Here is a 20,097-nt window from a genome sequence, read left to right as displayed (position 1 = left end):
ACTTTGAATGAGCACTTTCCGTGCATATGTCGAAACTTTAAAGAGTACATATTACTGTATAACGTTGTACGATACACGTGCGAGTAGATAATTCGCAACTCGTGTCGATTTAAAACACTCCCTTCGGTTGTGTTTTAATTTATCACCACTCGTTGCGAATTTCCTATTTTCTGCACTTGTATCGTAAATAACTAATATTGAACTACGCAAAGATTAGTGTCAAAATGTTGTAGAGGAGTTCTAAATCCATACATAATCTAGAACTCTTGGTAGGTAGGTACTAAGGGCTTGCAATTATTCGTCCATTTTTTAATTCGGATATGTCGAATACTTGTTATTTTACTATCCGGATATTCGGATATAACGAATAATTCAAATATTAACTTTTTATTTAATAAAACTCACACTTTATGAAAAGTGTAATGTAATCAAAGTTTCCGTAAATAAGTCTACGTAACAAGTCTTAGTATGTTTAGACGTCCTACCTTTCGCCGATTTTTTTTTCCGAATTTCACTTGGAAATAACTTTTTGCCGATCCTTTACTGTGAAAATCAACCTTCGGGAATTAATCTTTATGAGAACGTTTTATTTGGATTAGATTTTTTTGTTTAAGTAGATTATTATTATGGTAGGTATACATTTGATTACTTAGGCACGACGACGCACGTAAAATAAACGTTGTAAAATGTCCTTTGACGATGATGTGCAAACATACAGTTGGTAACCGTTAGGGTAGGTTAGAGTTATGTTACTATGAATAACTGCGTTGAGTTGCAACGTTAAAAATTAAAATAATTTTTGGTACTTAATGATAGTTTATGGGTTATAGAGATTCTACAAGCCTCCGATTAATATTGGTTATCAACGCTGAGAGTTTTTTTTTACTAAATTACTTCAGTTGTTCAAGAAATATTCGGCTTTATTTCATGTAAATTTGACTACCAATAGATTTTAATGCCAGTCAATAAATACCTTCAATAAATTGGCGTCTTATTGACATATGGGACAGAACGTTCTTTTTCATGTTTGACCTCATATTTATTATAAAGGTTTCTTAGATCCTCAGATATCGATTTTCATCTTGATCAGAGCAAACACACAGGAAATAAAAGAAACAGTTTGTATGGGAAAATAACATTTTGTTTTTGACTAATTTTCAAACCGTTCAAACCGTCCCTGGACCTAGATTTATTCTAATACCAAAATTAGCCAAATCGGTCCTGCCGTTCGCGGACTTAACGAAAGTTAAAAATAGCAGCGAGGTACCAGGGCCTTAGTAAAAATTAACGTACAAAAAGCGCCACCTACTACGAATAATTATTTATTTATACTTTATTGCACATAAAATATTAAGTACAAATGGTGGACCTAATGCCTTAAGGCATTCTCTACCAGTCAACCACAGGGTAATTAGTACTGGTGGTAATTACTATTTACTACGACAAATTTAAATTATCAAAACAACTACTTGAACAAATGAAAGTTTCTAACTATCATTGGTTGTTTAGAAAATTGCATAACATCATCCCTATATAAAACCTGTTTTGATCAAGATAAATCAAAATAAGATATTTAACCGCACAATAGGGTATATTTTTTTGTTAAAGATATAATTTAAATACATCTTACTACGACTGTGTCAACGGGCCACCATTTGCGAACTAAACAGCTCCGCGGCACAATGTTGACGTTCCGCCCGCTGCGGCACAATATGTGCGAGGTCATTTTGCGGAGCTAGTTCGTCATCTATGTTTATTATCAATCGCTGGTATTAAAAGCTCAAAAGAGACATTGGAGTCTTTCGTAAATGACATACCAAAGTAATTCATTCTCTTGAAAAAGAGTAAGCTTTCTTTTCATGAGCATGAAAATACTCGTAACGACGTTTTCTGAAAATTGGATAAGCTGGCAATAAGAGATAATAACATACTTCGGTTTATATGACCAGTGAAATACTTAAGAATCAATTAATGTATTATATATAACGAGCAAAGATATTCAGAGATAAGTGACACGCGCGTTTATTGCAGCGTAATTAATGTTATCAATTAGTTTTCACTGTGGCCTACAATTTTCAGCCAACCGATAAGATAGAAAATTGTTTCACGTGGCCTATAGCTTCACCTAAGTACTTGCTAGCGGTTCCCGAATCATATCTAATTATAGATGTGTACATATCTATTAATGTGGACAATAATCTATTTTCGGTTATCCACAATTTATGTGATAGGAAGCCGACTGAAGCCGTGGTTTACCACGAAGGAAAAAGTTATCGAAAATGAAATCCATACCAAAACCACAAATCCATACAGGAATAAAAATTAGAAGCAAGGATGGGTTTGTGTTGAACGAACGAAAAAGGAGCTACATATTTAATACTTAAAATATTAGGGGACCCTTTTTAATGTAATAGTAATAGTTATTAAGCAATTTCAATGCTGCATTGTTACGTTAAAGGGATCTGTATATCCAATTCCAGCTGAACTGATTAATTGAAGTTAATAACAGTAATATGATATAATATGTTAATGAATATGTCTGCTGTCTGCCTCTATATTTAGTTTATTGTGTTTTCGATAGTGCATGTTGAATGCAGTTCTATGAATAAGAATTAATGTACGGTAAACTCTGACTAGTCAGCTATGTTAGTAGAAAAAGTTGAAAAATATCAGTGTGAAGGTTCTATCTTCCATACAAATTTAGAATTTCGCGACGTTTTCTATTAACAACTGGGGTACCACAGTGTGTAGAGCTTATCACCATTCTGATGAAGGTAAATAGGTTGTTTTCTGTTCTGTGAGTTGGTGGTTTGCTAACATTATATTATTATAATATTTATATAAGATACATAGGGGTAAAGTGACATGAAGGAGCCAGGTTTTGAAAGAGCTACTTACATCATATCAGTAGTTTCGGAATTAATTTTGTACGAACTTTTAATACTTTTACTGTGAGAATTCTAATTTCTCGTCAAGCACAAATGTTTAACTCGCACAAAATTCGCTCCGAAACTACCGATATAATGCAAGTGGTTCTTTCAAAATCTGACTCTTTCATGCCACTTTTCCCCTTACCAAATACATATTAAATGAAAGAAAGATAATGGCAAATGTCTGTTTGTGATCATATCACAATGTGTGGTCCGGTGGAACGTCGACATAAACCGCCCACTCTTTTTATCCAAGTTTTTATAGTACTACATCCCAAATACTAAAATGAAAGGGAAATAGTGTCGACCTGCACATGACGGGCTAGCACATGATATAGACAGATATTGATGATATTTACAATATCTCGCCCGCGAGATAGATTACCCGTTTTTTCTGATCTTAAGATTTGGCTTGGCACCGACTTCAAACAACAGTTGCTAACTTGCTAGCGCATATAAAACGGGATAATATATTATTTTATTTTATCCTTTTTGAAGTCGGTTTAACCTTTTTTTAAAGATTAAGTTATGATACCTACTTAAGTTAAATACGTAACTAGTAAATAATAATACATACATATTAATAGATTAACAAACATTATTGGGACAATCTTATGTAAGTCAACCTTTTCCCACAGTAAATTCAATAAAGGCTTGTATTGTGGGTACTACGCGACAGTAGTTATTTACATACATATATATATATATATGTTGTTGTTTTTTTTTGTCACCTGCAATAATTTACGGGGTGAATATATCGGTGATACTGTGCAACTTTTAGTATAGGACCAACACCGAAATTGCGAAAAAATAAGTTACTCTGCCATAGAAAATGTCAAGGTCAGACAGCCAAAATGTATGAAGCAGCCAATAGGTTAGATGACATTCTTTATTAATGGTATCAATCGTTCAGGTTGGTTTTTAGAATCAAATGTCTATATGGGACCCATTGCATTAAAGCAATACAATAGTCAGAAATGATAGTTAAAAGTCCGACAGTCGTACTACTCTCGCGAAACGCTCCCAACAAAACGATAAGCAAACGTGACGTCACGATCACCAAGAACCCATCTTGAAGTATGAAAAACATTAAAATTGCGATTTTGTCGGTGAAATATTGCGTTTATGTATATATTTGCCATACAATATTTTTTTGGATAAAATGTAAGGAATCGAATGATACCCTTACTTTATTCCTTTTTGGAAATAAAAAAAAAACTTTAATTTTGAAACTTTCAGATCTAATTTTTTTTTATCATTTCCATATATTATTTTAATAACCACATTATTGCGATAAATTGCTCATTTGCTATTTATTTTACTAGATTTTGTTATAAAATTCAACATGTGTCATCATCCCTATTCTTTTTTCGCAATTTCGGGGTTGGTGCCATAGTAAAATTTGCCCAGTATGATCTATATTTCTTATTCACCCCTAAATTATTGCAGGTGACTAAATAAACACCCTGTATAATAGATAATGAGATATGGGTAAATATAACTCAGGAACAAATCGTCAGGTGCCAAGCAAAACTCACTAATTACTAATAAAATATTAAACAAATATTTTGGTAGCAATATCGTTAATTATGGTTATGGCTAAGAACTTATGGTGGTAATTAGTGAGTTTTGCTTGTCAGCTTGTCACCTGACAAAATATTCGTGTATATTTTAGTTTCACTTGTTTTTAACTTACACGTGACACACAAATAATGCACATACCGGGTAATTGCTGCACATATATTAATTAAAACATGAAATACAGTATTGTATACTGTTCTTAGACGCGTTTTACGATACGAGTAACAGCGTGCAGCTATTTCAGAAATGCTATAGTGTACAAGTAAATTGCACATGCATCATATTCATCATTTGCCCCATCAGCATTTAGTTTATATAAAAGTGTTATAATTAGTCAATAAGTACCTTTTTCATTCATTAAATAATCACGTTCGCTACTATATAAGTGTGCACATCTATCAAGTTATAAGTAATAAAACAAGTTTATCTCAAGAATTCGTTTTTCGTGTTTCACATTAGTATCAAGAATCTATCAAGTAAATGTTAGAGTTAGCAAGTACTCTAACATATAGTTTAGCCCATGACTATCTCATTTAAAATATAGATATATTTTTCCTTCTTTCATTTCCGAAATTCGATTGTTCAGTTTATAAAAAATGAAGACTGATATCATTTATTACTTTTTTTTTTGACGCGCGCGATAAAAATATGAACTACTACCCCGGACTAACCCTAGCGCCTTGCTGCGATCTCACAGATGGCAGACCTAAAGTGGGTAATCAAACACAATAAGAACTAACAGTAACCGCGTGGTGTAGGTACTTACCATGGGAACTAATATTTTGGTCAAGGGTGCGCAAATGTGATATACGTTGTTGAATTTTCGTCCTTATTAGTTCCGCAGTAAAATGCATGAACTTCGTTTTATACTTTCGCAGCAAATACTAGACTGTTTACCCACTTCACACGCATGTGTCACATCAATTCAGATTCAGAACAGCATACGTAGGTTCTTGTAATCAGGTCCGTGTTACTAGCACGCTCTGCAATTTGTTTAACTTTTGAAACGCAATTACCAAATCCTCTACAGCTGTTATTTGGCCTTTATGCATTACATAATAACTGCTTAGTACCTACGTATTGCCCGTATTGGGCATTGGTGTCTAGTTGTTGTTTACAACGACTGATTGAGAACAGTTTGATTATTCGATAAAAAGCATTTTAGTACCCGGTCATTCCCAGTTACCCTACCAACCCCTGCCGGCGATATATGAATATTATGCTAATGGAGCTTTATATAGTTAACCGGTGATTGTACGATTAAGTAGCCGTGGTTAGTAATGAGAACACTGAAGGGTCCGTCTGATAATCATTTCATTGTTTATTAATTCAAATTCAAATCCTGGTAAGGGCATTTATTCGTGTGATGAGCACGGATATTTGTTCCTGAGCACACTGAGTCATGGGTGTTTTCTATGTATTTAAGTATTTACATATGAATATTTATATATTACATACACGGTTTAACATGAGGAAACTGAATTATTTTCACAGTGTATTCCTGATAATTCTGATCACATTTAGAGACTAAAAGATCATATAAACTTATCTGGATTTCGCCTAGTTTCAGAGTTAATACCAATTTAAAATAAAACATCTTATTGTAATTTAGTGGAAAACGCCTTTTTGATGGCGATGATGCCATTATGGGCCGTAGTGTAAATATCCTTATTGATAGATATCAAAAAGTGACATGTAACCTTTGTGAAAACTAGGTTTTACAAAAAAAATGGTAAAAAATCTTTTTGAGTGCCAGTTTTACCATAATATTAACTTTTTATGTACATTCAAATATTTGAAAAACAAAATTTTTTTTTGACGAAATCTACTTAACTCTTATAACATTTTTTCCTTCTTTTGGCCTCAGAAGAGCGTGATTAGTTATCCTGACAGGCAAGGCAGTTGAACAGACAGACATAAGACACCGAGGCGATTCCATTTAAAATTCAAGTTCAATGCAACGGTATGTAATCTAAAATTAGACTAAAGTAAGTGTACATACATAAATAAATATTGTACCCTCCCTAGTATCAAAACATATATCGACAATTCATAGACAGAAACTCATTACTTTTTATCAGACTATAAAATTTTGATGATCACTATTATTAGGAAGTTGGGTACCAATACCAATACTTATACACTTATGTATATCATCCATAGAAAAACAAATAAATCATTACGCGGTGATATGATATTTGTGGGTAGACTGATACCACTACCTTGGGGTTGGGGTATTAAAACTAGGTAACATAGAAACCCAATATAGATACTTGAGACATAACTTATTCAATATACATTCCTACCCACGTCAACCAATATGCAGATTTGTCAGTAGTTACCAGTACAGATATAGCGAACAATAAAACGATGACCATAGTTCAGCTAAGAGTCACGCGTATTGAATTGGAAATAGGTAATCAAATGAGTTCTAACCATTTTCAAGTCGGTGGCGTTTTGCGTTTGAGCTCGGTCAAAAGGCTCGTGAGCTGACGAGCCCTGGTTCCCCATATTGAAGACAATGCAGCAAAATCCAAATAGGTACACTAGACACTACACAGCACTAGCACATATCCACTAATTCACTTAGCGGCACACTACCTATGCGAAGTTTTTGCACTGTTAACGCGCCGCACTATATCCATGGCGTCCGGAATCTAGTTAATTAAATTTAAAATTTAACGGCAAATCCGACACGTTTCATCTTCGTGTTCACCAAAAACAAGTTATCTAATAATGAAGTAATTCACTTCTGAATGTGATATAGGTACAGGTACGTAATCCGTGGCACAACAAGATAACAATTTCGACGAACTCGAAACTCGACAAACACAGCAAAGCTCAAAACAAACAACTCGAACTGAGGAATGGTGCAACCTTGACGGCTTGCGTATAAAAAGTTAAGGAACTTAGTTCATTCTTAAAGACACCTCTACAAGTAAACAGAAATTAAATTATCACTTTAGGATAGAAGTACACAGTTGCAGTGCAGGTGTCTAGAAAGTGATCACATAATGATCCAGACAGACTCTCTAACTGATAACACATTCATCTTAGACACGCATCAATAGAACAGGAATCGTGTGAATTCGTTAACTATATTTTTTTCAAACGGGGGTCAACTTTTCCCACAAGCGATGAATAAACGCAGAGAGGCACATTGAACCCGGCACCCGGCCCGCGGGGGGAGAGACGTTCGGTAGGTAGCTGGGAACGACTGCCGATGCCAGCTGAACGTTATTTTTTCCCACAGCATTGTTCTTTGAACCGTAGCGTGTCGTTACAGAGCTAATCCACTTTTTCGTTTATCGCACAAACACTTCCAGTTAGTATCAGAGAAAACTCTAAACTTCATTTTGACTAGATAAATTTTAAGTTAAGGAATGTTGTCGAGTCGGAAACGGGATGAGGCGCGCGCGCCGCGCAGGCAGCGAACAACTGTCGTACTGAGTGGGTCGCGTACGGTGTGAATCGCACAAACCCTGCAGAGTGGAGCGGCGCACCCGTCCCGGCCTGCCCCACCCGTCGCGCCCCGCACGACCGGTCCTATGTATTGTCAAGAACTGGCGATGACGGTGATCTCATCTAAACTCTGGTTTTAATCTTTAATCCAACATATCCACAATCTGTTACGTTTGCAAAAAAGACGTGAGAACGTATGGTTCTGTGTTATGTCAAAAACCGCTCATATAGCATTTATATTTCTGTCCCAGTTCATTACGCATGGTGTTTGTTGAAATAGAAGTTTAGTAGGTTATACGTTAATGTTAAGTGAATGGTGTCGTAGAATGAATAAATTCGTTACAACGTAATAAATTAATAACATACATATTCGTGTGTTCGGGTACCATGTGCGCACTGTGCGCATCCGTAGCGGGTTCAACATCTGGAATGAGCGCGTGCGAGAGAACGGAACGGACGCAGGTGCAAAACTCAAGTCTATTATTGGTTCGGAATGGAACATATGTTCCTTCCAATCCCAACCCAATTGTAATGTAACCCAAACATCACCGGCCTTCGTTTAATTTCGTAGTAATGGCAGATCGATTTGGATCAGCGAATTGAAAACATAGAAACTACTTACGATAGCGTTGTGATACGATAAAAAAAGAACATTGTAGTATATCACGAAAGGTATGTACAGTTTTAAGGAAAACTCTGAATTTAAATTGGTAACTGGTTTAGTCTACCAGAGTGCAGGATTGAACTTACAAGAAATTTGAGAGGCACGTTGAATCACTTAGACTGAGTCATCGCACATTCCGTAAGAGCCGGCGCTGTCATAGGTGGTCGACATGAACGCCCGCATTCATTGGTAAATTGACCAATTTTATCAGCAACCCATCAAGCTCTTAATTACATGTCGTTTACGCTAATAGTCCATGAGAACGTAAAGATAAATTGTAAGGATAGCAGAACAGTGCTGCTCTATTAATAAATAAGTTTTCGCTTTCGATCTTGACTTCTCGTTCTTACTAGTTTATATTTTAAAATACTACCTAAATGAATCAAATTAGTGGTATTTTTATCTTATCTGGAGTTTATAGTTACCAAATTACTGTGTGACTCATTAAAGTAAAAAAAAAGTATCCGTTATAATTTATAATGATCCATTAGCAGAGCCCTCATTAATATGATAATGCATGTAGTAATGACTAATAGCTGATGCAAACCAAGATTTAAAAAACACGAATCACACGCTTAGCGGATAGAAGGGCAGAGAGCCAAGGGCGCACTATAATGCCATAACAAGGAGAATAATATTGAACGGAATATGGTTAAAAATTACAATGTATATATTCTCGCATTTGCCGACAAAGACTAGTTGGAAACTGGCCAATGCTAAATTTGGCAATTTGCAGCAGCATTCAATGGATTCCGGTAAACATTGCCAAAGGATGGTAGGATAAAGGAATTGACAACAATTTTGTTATATGTAAGAAAAATATATTTTGATACCTTTTATCGTGGACTGTACTTTTATTTCAACTAATACTCATCAAGATAATTCAAACAAACCCTTACACAATGAGGTTGCGTTATCTTTCAGAGTTCCTATGGCCACATCCGGTCTTCAACTTTTCATCATCGGATGAGCTCTATGGTACCATAAGTATTTCATTGTCACCCAATATACTTACTTACTTAATGGCATTGGCACAGCGACCCAAAATGAGTCTTGGCCTCCGACACGAGTACACGCCAGTTGTCAACAACAGTTGGCAACTTACATAAGTATATGTGAAGTTTGAGTCGAATCGAAATAGGTCTAATTTAGCTTACAAGATGTGATTACTTACATACAATACAGACAACGGGGCAAATGAAACTAAATAAGGTAGAGAGTAAATGAGCATTTTTTTTTTCGGTGGCAAAAAAGCATACGGCCCGCCTGATGGTAAGCAGTCTTCGTAGCCTATGTACGCTCGCAACTCCAGAGGAGTTACATGCGTGGTGCCGACCCTAACACTCCGCACCCTCGTTGAGCTCGGGCAACCTTACTCACCGAGAGGAACACAACTTCCTCGCGTTGTCCCGGCATTTGGGCTCATGGGAGCCTGGGGCATAACATAATAATATTACTAACTAACCATTTATACCAATCTTTGTTATTTTAAATAAACGTTTATTGAAATTGTAAAAACTTGATTATGCCTTCCGATAATAAGGTAATCTGTTTGACCGGAAACGGAGGTAACGTATCTACTGAGTGGACTGGAGTAGAATGGTGATGCACTTTCACCAAGAAAGAGTTTCAGATTTTGCCTTCCACTGCCAGCGGACTTTGGAGCGAGGGAGGTGAGAAATGAGAGCGGAGTCCGTTCAAAACTAGCGTGAGATGTTATTAGTCTATGACATGACAAAGCGGACCCATTTTTACTCGCTCAGTCCGCTCCGCTTCGCTCGCGAAGGACGTGGTCGTATGAAAATCAGTGCTGCTGCTAGTCGAGCGGAGTCCGCACGGAATCCGCTAGACTCTACCAACACTTTCGTGACTCTTTGAACCCGTTTAGTCCGTTTCACACACTCTTATTCAGTAGAAGCACATCTATGCAGTTCGCCATTGCGAGTTAAACGGACTATGTAAGGACGGAGCCCATTCCGCTTGCAGCGGAAAGCGGGCATAAGTATTAACCATGCGAATTGGAGAAAAAGAAAAAGTCGGAAAGCGGCCCTCGGGCTCCCAAGTATCTCGTAGCTGAGGGCAACACGGATAAGCGCTAAGATGATGGCTGTACGTCAAATGGCGGTATATTAAAACGTTTTTCATAATTCAGAGACAAAGACGTTGTGACAGAACTTTTGACCTGACTAAGTACATACATAGATATAAATATATACAAAAATCAGCCAATTAGCTAACGATCACGGATCAAAGCCGCGGACGGACGGACAGACGGACTTGGCGAAACTATAAGGGATTTGACTACCGAACTCAAAAAAGGGGGGTTATCCTTCGTTAAAAGGTGGAATTAAGAGAAGTGAATTTAAAAACTTACTCATAACCTTTTATCTAATAAATAGTATTACAAATTACAGTCAAGTGCAAAAATATGTATCGAAAGAATCGTCTCATAAATATGGTACTACGCTCTTATTACTATGGAATAAGATGCTATGGGACATATTTTTGAGTAAGATGTGTACACCCATATTTTTACACTTGACTGTACAACCTGTAAAATGAAAAAGAGTCAAGACCTACGAGAAGCATGATAAGTAACGTTTTAAAACAAACAGTGGTATATGGCTGTGACGGCAGGACAATGCCCTGTCGTCAGTCACCGTAAAATTGACGCCTCCATTACACGGGCCCGGTAACAAAAGGTCGTAAATAAAATTCATGCGCAACAGCACATAGGTCATTGTTGTTGCACATAAAACTCGTACCGCGACCTCTTCACTGTTTTGAAATCAGTACCGTTATAATGAGCTTGATTTGGTTACTTTGTTCCGATTTATGTTGACATGTCTCGATTGGACTTACGTTGTTAATATTGTACCTAATATTTAGAATCACTTTTTAATGATACGGGCAATGAAAAATGAGTGCAATGATTTCAATTTGAAACAAATTACAAAATTAGATTAGGAGCTCAATTCACATAATTAAGGTCATATTCTAAGAGCCTTACTTTATCACGAGACAAAAAATAACCACGATGGATCTTCTTCTTCTTTTAAAATATGGCTTCCATCAAATCTATGATGATTTAACACGGCCTCAGACGGCAAATCTGTGGCAGTTGTACGTCAGGGTTATCACTGCTACGATCAAATTAAAGTACCTAATAAAACTTTTCTTTTGCTTTATTGTACACAACACAGGTTTACATACTAACTTATTGTTAAAGGCTAACTTATCCCTGTAAAGGGATTTCTTACAGCTAATCTTCGAGTAGATGTAGGGATAATTAAAATTAGATAGATAAACTTACGGAATGCACAATAACATTTAAAAAAACTAACCGAATAGTCCAAACGTTAATAAAACACATAAATAACTAAATAATATTATAAAACAAAATACATACTATCGTACATAAATAAATACTAAACGTATATTGATGATGTAATCTTGTTATCCCTCATTAGGGACATAGGGCTCGCAGAAGAATTTTCCATTTGTCGCGATTAGGGAATGCAATAACCGGGCGTTTTTCATTACCGGTAATTTACCGACGCGAGGTCCCACTAACCGGTTAACCGGTAAATTACCGGTTATACGTTTATGAAATAAAAAACATTGATTTTGCATTATTATTGATTGTGTCCTTATTTTCGTCAGTAACCTTTAAAAGTAATCAACAGCACGTTATAGAAACATCGACAAAACAAAATAATGAAAATAAACTATAAACATTAAACAAGATATATTTACTAATCATATTAAATAAAAAATCAAACATGTATCATTTCAAAGCGAAATTATCTTGTACATTAAATAAGCAACATTAAACTTTTTTAATTCTTTAAAAATCGCAGTAATCAAAGGGTAACAAAAAAGTGACAGTCGTCATTTAAATGTCATACACGTTTGCATTTACACATCTATCAATATAATATTGTTATTAAAGTAACTAAAACCGTAATCAACATTCATTAAAATCTAGTAAATATAAGAAAAAAAAAATATTTAACAGCAAGATTAGTTTCATATCATTTTAACACTAGTTATTTTAAAATTGCACTTTAAGAGGCCGTTATCGATTTTAGTCGCAAAAATGTCAAATTGATAGATTAAGCGCATGAAATTGTACACCTTTTGTTAACTATTAAAAATAACAAGTACTGGTTTCTATTAGCACGTCTTGTTATCTTTCATTATATATATATTTTTTAAACAGACTCACTTAATTAGTAATGATTTTTTTTCTGATGGACGTTTAGGTAAACGCGCGAAAAGCAGTGATTTTGTCGATCTTATTTGTAAATTTCGTTAAGTTTGGACTGCTAAAAATGGTAATTTTGTATTACACATATCCTGTACTTCAACTTTAATAAACTACATTTTTGTTACTATAAATTTGAAGTAGTGTAAATGAAAGTTAGACGAAATCAATTTTCTCCAGAAATTACTTCAAAACAAGTGAGCATTTCTCTGAAAATTGACTTAATTTCAACGTAATTTTGATACTTAAACAATCTACAACATTTGCTGAAACTGTTCTTATACATAATTTTGTATAATTTACTACCATAATTTATATGAATTTTTAAAAACTATCCCTTCTCGTCACCTATTACCGGGGACGCACGCTTGCGACCTCATTATTAAAAGGCAAGATGAAAAAACGTGCTAATAGAAACCAATACTTGTTATTTAGATATTACGTAACAAAAGGTGTCCAATTACAACGACTAAATCTTTCAATTTAAATTTTTTGCTCTAAAATCGTTACCGGGCTCTTAAGATAGGAGTTGGAATCAGGAACATGTCATCATCAGATCATTCTGTTAATTATATATAAAATATAGAACGTTGCTTAGACATTCGTGAACGATATCTTGAACATAAGTAACCAGCGGTAGAAAATGTTCTTTCGCATTCCACACTTGTCTGACACTACAGACTAAAACAAAGGACACTGAACATAGTAAGGCGGATCGGGTAGGTGTGGCGAGAAGGGAAAGGGCGAGGGATTAGCGACCACTCATTTGTCACAAAACATTGCTTCCTAGTTCCTACTCCGACGAGATCATAAGATGCAGAAAAGTAAGTATTTTAAGTGTCTCTTCGTAATCGTAAACCGTAGTAATTGTTTTTTTTGTAAGTACGAAGACATAGATGGGCTAATTCAACAGGTTGTTACATTTTTATTTGCCTATACAACGTTCGGTAAATTCCCGGTTACGGCTGGAAATTACCGGTATTTTACCGACTGTAATATTGGTCAAATTACCGGGTAACCGGTTAACCGGTTAACCGGTTAGCATTCCCTAGTCGCGATGCTGAGCAGCTACATCCAGCTCTTTCAAGCAGAGTCCGGTTGAGCCAGCCTTCTTCTCAACTGATCGCCTCCATGTAGTACGACGCCGCCCTGACCGTCTACTGCTAGTCAATTGTCAGTGGAGACCCTGCATCACCTGCATAGATAGACAGGTGGTTGTAATTTCCTCACAAGGATTTCCTGGCCTGTGGGTTTCTGGTCAGTCATCTGCCACAATTTGACGTTTGAGATAGTTTGTGGCTAGTAAATCCGTAGGGTAGGATGTGACGGCGACATTTGTTTATAAACATCTGCAGTGGATTGGTGTTGGTGATGTGCTTCCTCACAAGCCATGTTTCGCAACCGTGCAGCAGGACATTTTTATTTTCGTACGCCGAGTTATAACGGTGGACGCCCATACAGGCTCTAGCTATGCATATGCTGTTCACGCCTTGTTGATGCGCGTCTCAACATCGCTGTCCGCTCCCCCTGACGGATCGACCACACTCCCAATGCTATATACGTAAATCTCCCCACTTATTCGACTGCTTCACCGCTGATGTATATCGGAGCTGCATCCAAGGTGTTAAGACGCAAGTTTTTTTTCGAACAGTTTATGCGTATCCGGTAAGGTCATCGGTATTCCACAACTTCACAGCACGTACCGTGAAGGATTTCGCATACGTTCGTGTCTTATTCGAAGGAATAGCAAGCATAAGATTAACACTTTAACATAAGTTTTCTTTTTTGCTTTCAAGCACACCAATATTTTTAAGCAATTAAAAATCCATATTAATATTTGAAAAACTACGAAATACAGCGATTTCATAAACAAAATGACAGAGACATTGAAACGCATTTAATATTGACATTTATAAGTACAATTATTTTCTTTGATAGCAAATTAAATCAGTTTATACGAGTATCTGTAGCCGCCGTGCAGATCAGAATCTCGACGACTTAAATAAAACTTCGATTGATAATAAAGTGAAGTCTTCCAAAAGGTACTGGTTTAGGGTTCTTGCCAAAACGGTTCAATGCAGAAAGTGGGTGTTGATAGTATGGAGGATGATGAAAGAGTGATTTGCAATATTTGATCAGTTCAAAAAAGTGGTTTAAATTTAGATGCTTCTAATTGGCCGCGTTGGAAAATATGTGGAGCGTTCCTATTGGTGCTTTTGAAAAGCCTCCGAATACTAGCCGAGCCCGTAGGCTGCGTTTAGCTACTGCATTGATTTATATACAATAATAAGTTGCATTCGCAACAATATCAGAAGATGGTTAATAAAGTTCTTGTTAAATTGTATTAATCCTACGTACAATAAAGTTTAAACAAATTGGTTAATCATAATCGCCAACCCTGACAACTGTCTTATGCCACAGTTTTGCCAGCTCCTTCGCGGGGTTTGCGAATAACACAGTACGTCATGCATGGTAGGTATTTCAATCTCAAAACTATAAAACTGCATATAGCAACTTGTTATGCAAGTATGCAAGTGGTCACAAGGCATTTAGCAAATACTGATAATGATAAAAGGGAAACTGAGAACGTCTATTTGTGAAAGAGACGTTATCGTGAAAACCAACGCAGCAAGTAAACTCTCCTATCTCGTGCATTTCAGCGTGCATTATGTTATGATCATACTCATCGTAAAGATATCATGGCACATTCGGATGCACTATTGCAATAAGTTATGTTATACTGAACTGTTAATGATACGTCTGCAGTTATGAAGTGCCCAATGGCGTTATGAAAACGGCTTTCCGAAAATAGTAATCCATTTTCATTCCTCTTGGATGTGTCAAAAAATTTGATTTCTTACCTGGAAAGATCCACTAAAGAGCAACAAGCTCTTTCCGTTTTTCGAATTACCTATTCGCACATGTATCGTACAACGTATTACAGTACATATGACCCTTTAAATTTTTGTCATAGTTACATAATGTAATAATTTACGCACTAGTGCGGAAAAGTAGCACCATATGTACTGTAAAACGTTGTACGACACACGTGCGAGTTCGTAACTCGTGTCGATTTGAAACACTTCCTTCGGTCCTGTTTTAATTTATCGACACTCGTTGCGAATTTCCTACTTTTCGCACTTGTATCGTAATGTACTATTGAAGGATAGAAGCACTTTAAAATATAGTCAGTAATCAGGTAATATGCAATAAATGAGGAGCAAATTTTATTACAACGAAAAATAGACAGTAAGTAATGTAGAGAAAATAGAACATAGGACAATATTAAATTAAAAGTAGATTGTTAAATGATGTACCACATCGTGTTCTATTTACAGCATGGACGTCATTCAATGCTTTACTTGCATTTCTAGAACAGGGCACGGCCCGTCCAGGCGACGCTAATGAATATTTCTATCACACAAAATCAATAGCGCGCCAATCTTACATGTCGTACACCGGTGAGCGGTGACATTTTTATGGTGCGGGATATGTTCCTCCTAACGGCTCCTCGCTATATCTGGCCAAGGTTGTCAAAAGCGCGAAGGGCTTGCTCGCATACAAAGCGCCGTCCGCGGGTTAACGATGTCCGCGTTTGCGCAGCGGATGTTGTAAACGTGTGACCAGGGTGGCGATGTGGCCTCCGAAGTCCGGCGGCCGTCAGTTCCCGGGTGCCTTTCCTACCAAACGCATATTCACCAGCGCGAATTGGCAAATTCAAAAATCCTCGCAACAGTTTGGAATAGACTTCGCAATTGGCGAGCGGTGTAAAAGCTTTGTAATAATCTTTACCTGTTTTAATCTGTGCTATTAAAAAAAATATCCCAGTTCGAGTCAATTATTGTGACAAAACGGCGCAATACGGGGACGAGGCTATGACCGCATGGACTATGTTTAGTTGGAGGAGGCTCTACAATGGAAGGGGGTTAGAGACTCGGGAAGAGTCGCGAGTGGAGCTGCCCGCGGACACGCGGCAGTTGGTGTTCAACGTGTACATGTACTTTAGCCGTCGCCCGGGTCGCAGTGCTAAGGCAGCAATCGCCAAGACCGCCAGCGCAACCGTATTGCCAAGAGATATTGTTGCACAGATTATAAGGGACAAGTACCGTGAATGATTGTGATTTCTTACTATGCGATATAAGGTTAGCGTTGTAATTGATAATAAATAAGTATTCGACGAGTCGATCAACGTTATATCGACTGACCGACTACACAATAATGTTAATGATCAATCGATATGTGTGATATGATATAGCACCCATATTTTTATTTATTGTAGTGATCGCGTAATGAGTGAACTAAACATCTGACCAGCTAATTGTGGATCATGTCTTGGTCACTGGTCATTAAACTGTCACAGGCACTGCTCGAAAACCGTCGTGTATCACAGGAACACTACAGAGTACGACAGAACAGAAACAAAAGCCTGGCAATGCTTCTATCGAACAAAACATAATAATCTTGAATTAAATAAATTGTAATGATTGTACCAACTATGTATTTGTAGCAAACTATGTGTGAGATGTTATTCACGGTTGAGCAGCTCGATCTACTTACTCGTAAATTAAACGTTATGTTCCTGCAACAACATGGCACGCATATCTGTTTACAAGCTTTGTAATAAACTTTACCTGTTTTAATCTCGTTGTTGTAATTTAACAAGGTTCATTAAGAGGAAATATGGGCGGTGTTATTTGCTAGTGTATATTTGTACTTTTTTTTCAGTTTGCGTTATCATTCCTCAGTTGCCGTTATCAGGCTTCTAAACAAAATATTACCGTTTCTATTAAAAAAAGAATGAAATAGTATAGTTATATTATGGAATCTATGAACATGTAACTTTAGTCGATTTGATAACATAAAAAAGTTAATGATCTCATTCGGCATATAGTTTTGCTGACTGAACATAAGAAAAATCAAATATCGTATATTGACCATAATTATTTGTAAAATATTGGATAGTTAAATACATTTTCTACGAGCCAATGACTTTTTCTGTAACCTTAAGTCCATACCCAAATCTTAACGTCTCCATTCCAATCACTTATAAAGTCATCCTTTCCATCATTATCCGTCAATAGTTTATAACAGGGAAATCCTCTCATAGTACATGATTCTTGCAGTAAGAGGGATTGGTAAATCACATTCAAAATTATTTTTATATACAAGTTTCGTAAAACTCATTGGCATGAGCCCGATTCGGGCCCACTAATCTATCCATCCTTTTATTCATGTCGGCGGCAACCTGAATGAAGCAACCTAACGAACCTTTCCTACTTACCTATTTATTGGTTTAATGTGACTACCGTAAAACCATTTCGATCTACCTGATCTTACAATCGGCCGCTGACATTAACATTTCCATTTTTCTTTTGGTTAACTTAAAAATAATGTGTTTAATAATATTGTATACGAGTAGCTATGTCCTTCTGAAAGTTCCAATTTGATATGTTTTTTTGTTGTTTGTATTATATGTAAATTTACTAAATTCCATGCTGACGTATAATAAATAGTGCCTTAGTGGCCTATTTAAATAAATAAATATTATAGGACATTATTACACAAATTGACTAAGTCCCACAGTAAGCTCAATAAGGCTTGTGTTGAGGGTACTTAGACAACGATATATATAATATATAAATATTTATAAATACTTAAATACACAGAAAACACCCATGACTCAGGAACAAATACCTATCCATGTTCATCACACGAATAAATACCCTTACCAGGATTTGAACCCGGGACCATCAGCTTCGTAGGCAGGGTCACTACCCACTAGGCCAAACCGGTCGTCTATTTGCTGAGTAAATATTGAAGTTGTACGAGTAGCTAAACCTATCGACTTCCTTAGAAAATGGATACAAAGTACTGAAAAATCTGAATTGAATAAGATCGATATCTTGAGAAGGAAGGTCTTCAGCGAATTTTGTATAGAGTCAGAAAGACATAAGGACAACGCGTCTGGCAACCGGTGAATTTAGATGAGCCCGAGTCGGCCCCGAGGTAAGCTGGAGTTCAAGCAATTTACATATATACCTACTTATCGTTTGTATTGAATTTGTAATAGGCATAGTCGCGAGCATATGGCCTCCAGTTTAATCAAATAGATCCACGTTTTCATAAACAACAACAGACACATAATTTATGCAATTTGCGTTTTTAACTACCGTATATTGACTTATTTGATAACCAAATGAGAGGGGTAGGAAAATATTACAATTTAAATAACCCGTCTGATGCAGGAATGAATGAAATATTTATCATTCAAAATCAACAAATTCTACCAGCCAACATGAGCAAACAACAAAAAATTTGCAACACATGACCACTCTTGTGGATAAAATGAAACTTTCTCATCAGTTTTTGAAGAATAAAGAGAGCCTTGACGAGCTGGTGTGGCGAAAAATATTTTTTATCTATCAGACTAAATTGTAGATCAGTAATAACAACAAGAATTGAGTTATTAGTACATTGGTATCGCTGCCTCAATTACGAGTATTATTAGGTGCAATAAATGGAATTTGTGATATTTATTTCGCGGCTTCCATCTACTTAGTCGGTCACTAAATTCTGTAACTAGGTTTTCAACTGATTAAATATAAAATAAAAAAGTTTAAGCTCAGTTTGACGGCTTATTTTGTAACGATCAAAACATGATATAATAATATGAAATTCTCATGGAGAATTTTTGGGAAGCTCCAGATTGCTTGAAGACGTAAACACGCGGTCAATTTATGAAAAATTATGCTTAACAAGTGGCCAATGCAATCTTGCAACTTTGTCAGAAAAGGTTCAATTGCTTATTTTAATGGGGCCTCTATAATACCGCAAATTTAAAGACCACCATTTTTTTTACTAATTTATACCAAACATTGCATTTTTCAGTTTCGCAAGAACGTATAGATTTAGACAATTGTACAGAAGGCAGGCTTGGAAAACTCTGTAGCTCTAGACTATGTATTTAATTCAAGAAACGCACGTAAATTATATATTAAATTAGAGATGAATAATCAAGCTATCGGATTGTGCAAGGCTGATACATCCTTAGTATGATTAGAAATCAATAGCGTTTAAAAATGACATGAATAGGAAGCGTACTTTTGACGTGTTTTATTACGCCATTTTTCCCGAGTGCTTCTGTAAACGCAGAACAACAATGTTTATTAGGTTGCATTGTCAGCTTATCACTT

The 20,097-nt window shown here is 36.2% G+C and overlaps 1 protein-coding gene across 5 annotated transcripts in view; it reads right to left on the bottom strand.

Moving 5' to 3' along the window:
• LOC133534661 (protein numb) overlaps window positions 1-20,097 on the bottom strand; it is a 50,191-nt gene that overhangs the window by 15,321 nt on the left and 14,773 nt on the right. The window contains exon 1 of one of the 5 annotated variants that reach the window (XM_061873868.1): window positions 6,948-8,529. The exons of 3 other annotated variants lie outside the window; for them this stretch is intronic. In XM_061873868.1, coding sequence (XP_061729852.1) covers window positions 6,948-7,022 — 75 coding nt within the window. In that variant the 5' untranslated portion in view covers window positions 7,023-8,529. Of the gene's footprint in view, window positions 1-6,947; window positions 8,530-20,097 lie in introns of those variants that run through there. One more of the 5 variants, XM_061873869.1, reaches the window with a different exon arrangement.

The sequence above is a fragment of the Cydia pomonella genome, chromosome 2, assembly GCF_033807575.1.
Source record: "Cydia pomonella isolate Wapato2018A chromosome 2, ilCydPomo1, whole genome shotgun sequence".
In the NCBI taxonomy this organism is placed as follows: Eukaryota; Metazoa; Arthropoda; class Insecta; order Lepidoptera; family Tortricidae; genus Cydia; species Cydia pomonella.
This window is presented reverse-complemented; position numbering and strand designations above follow the sequence as displayed.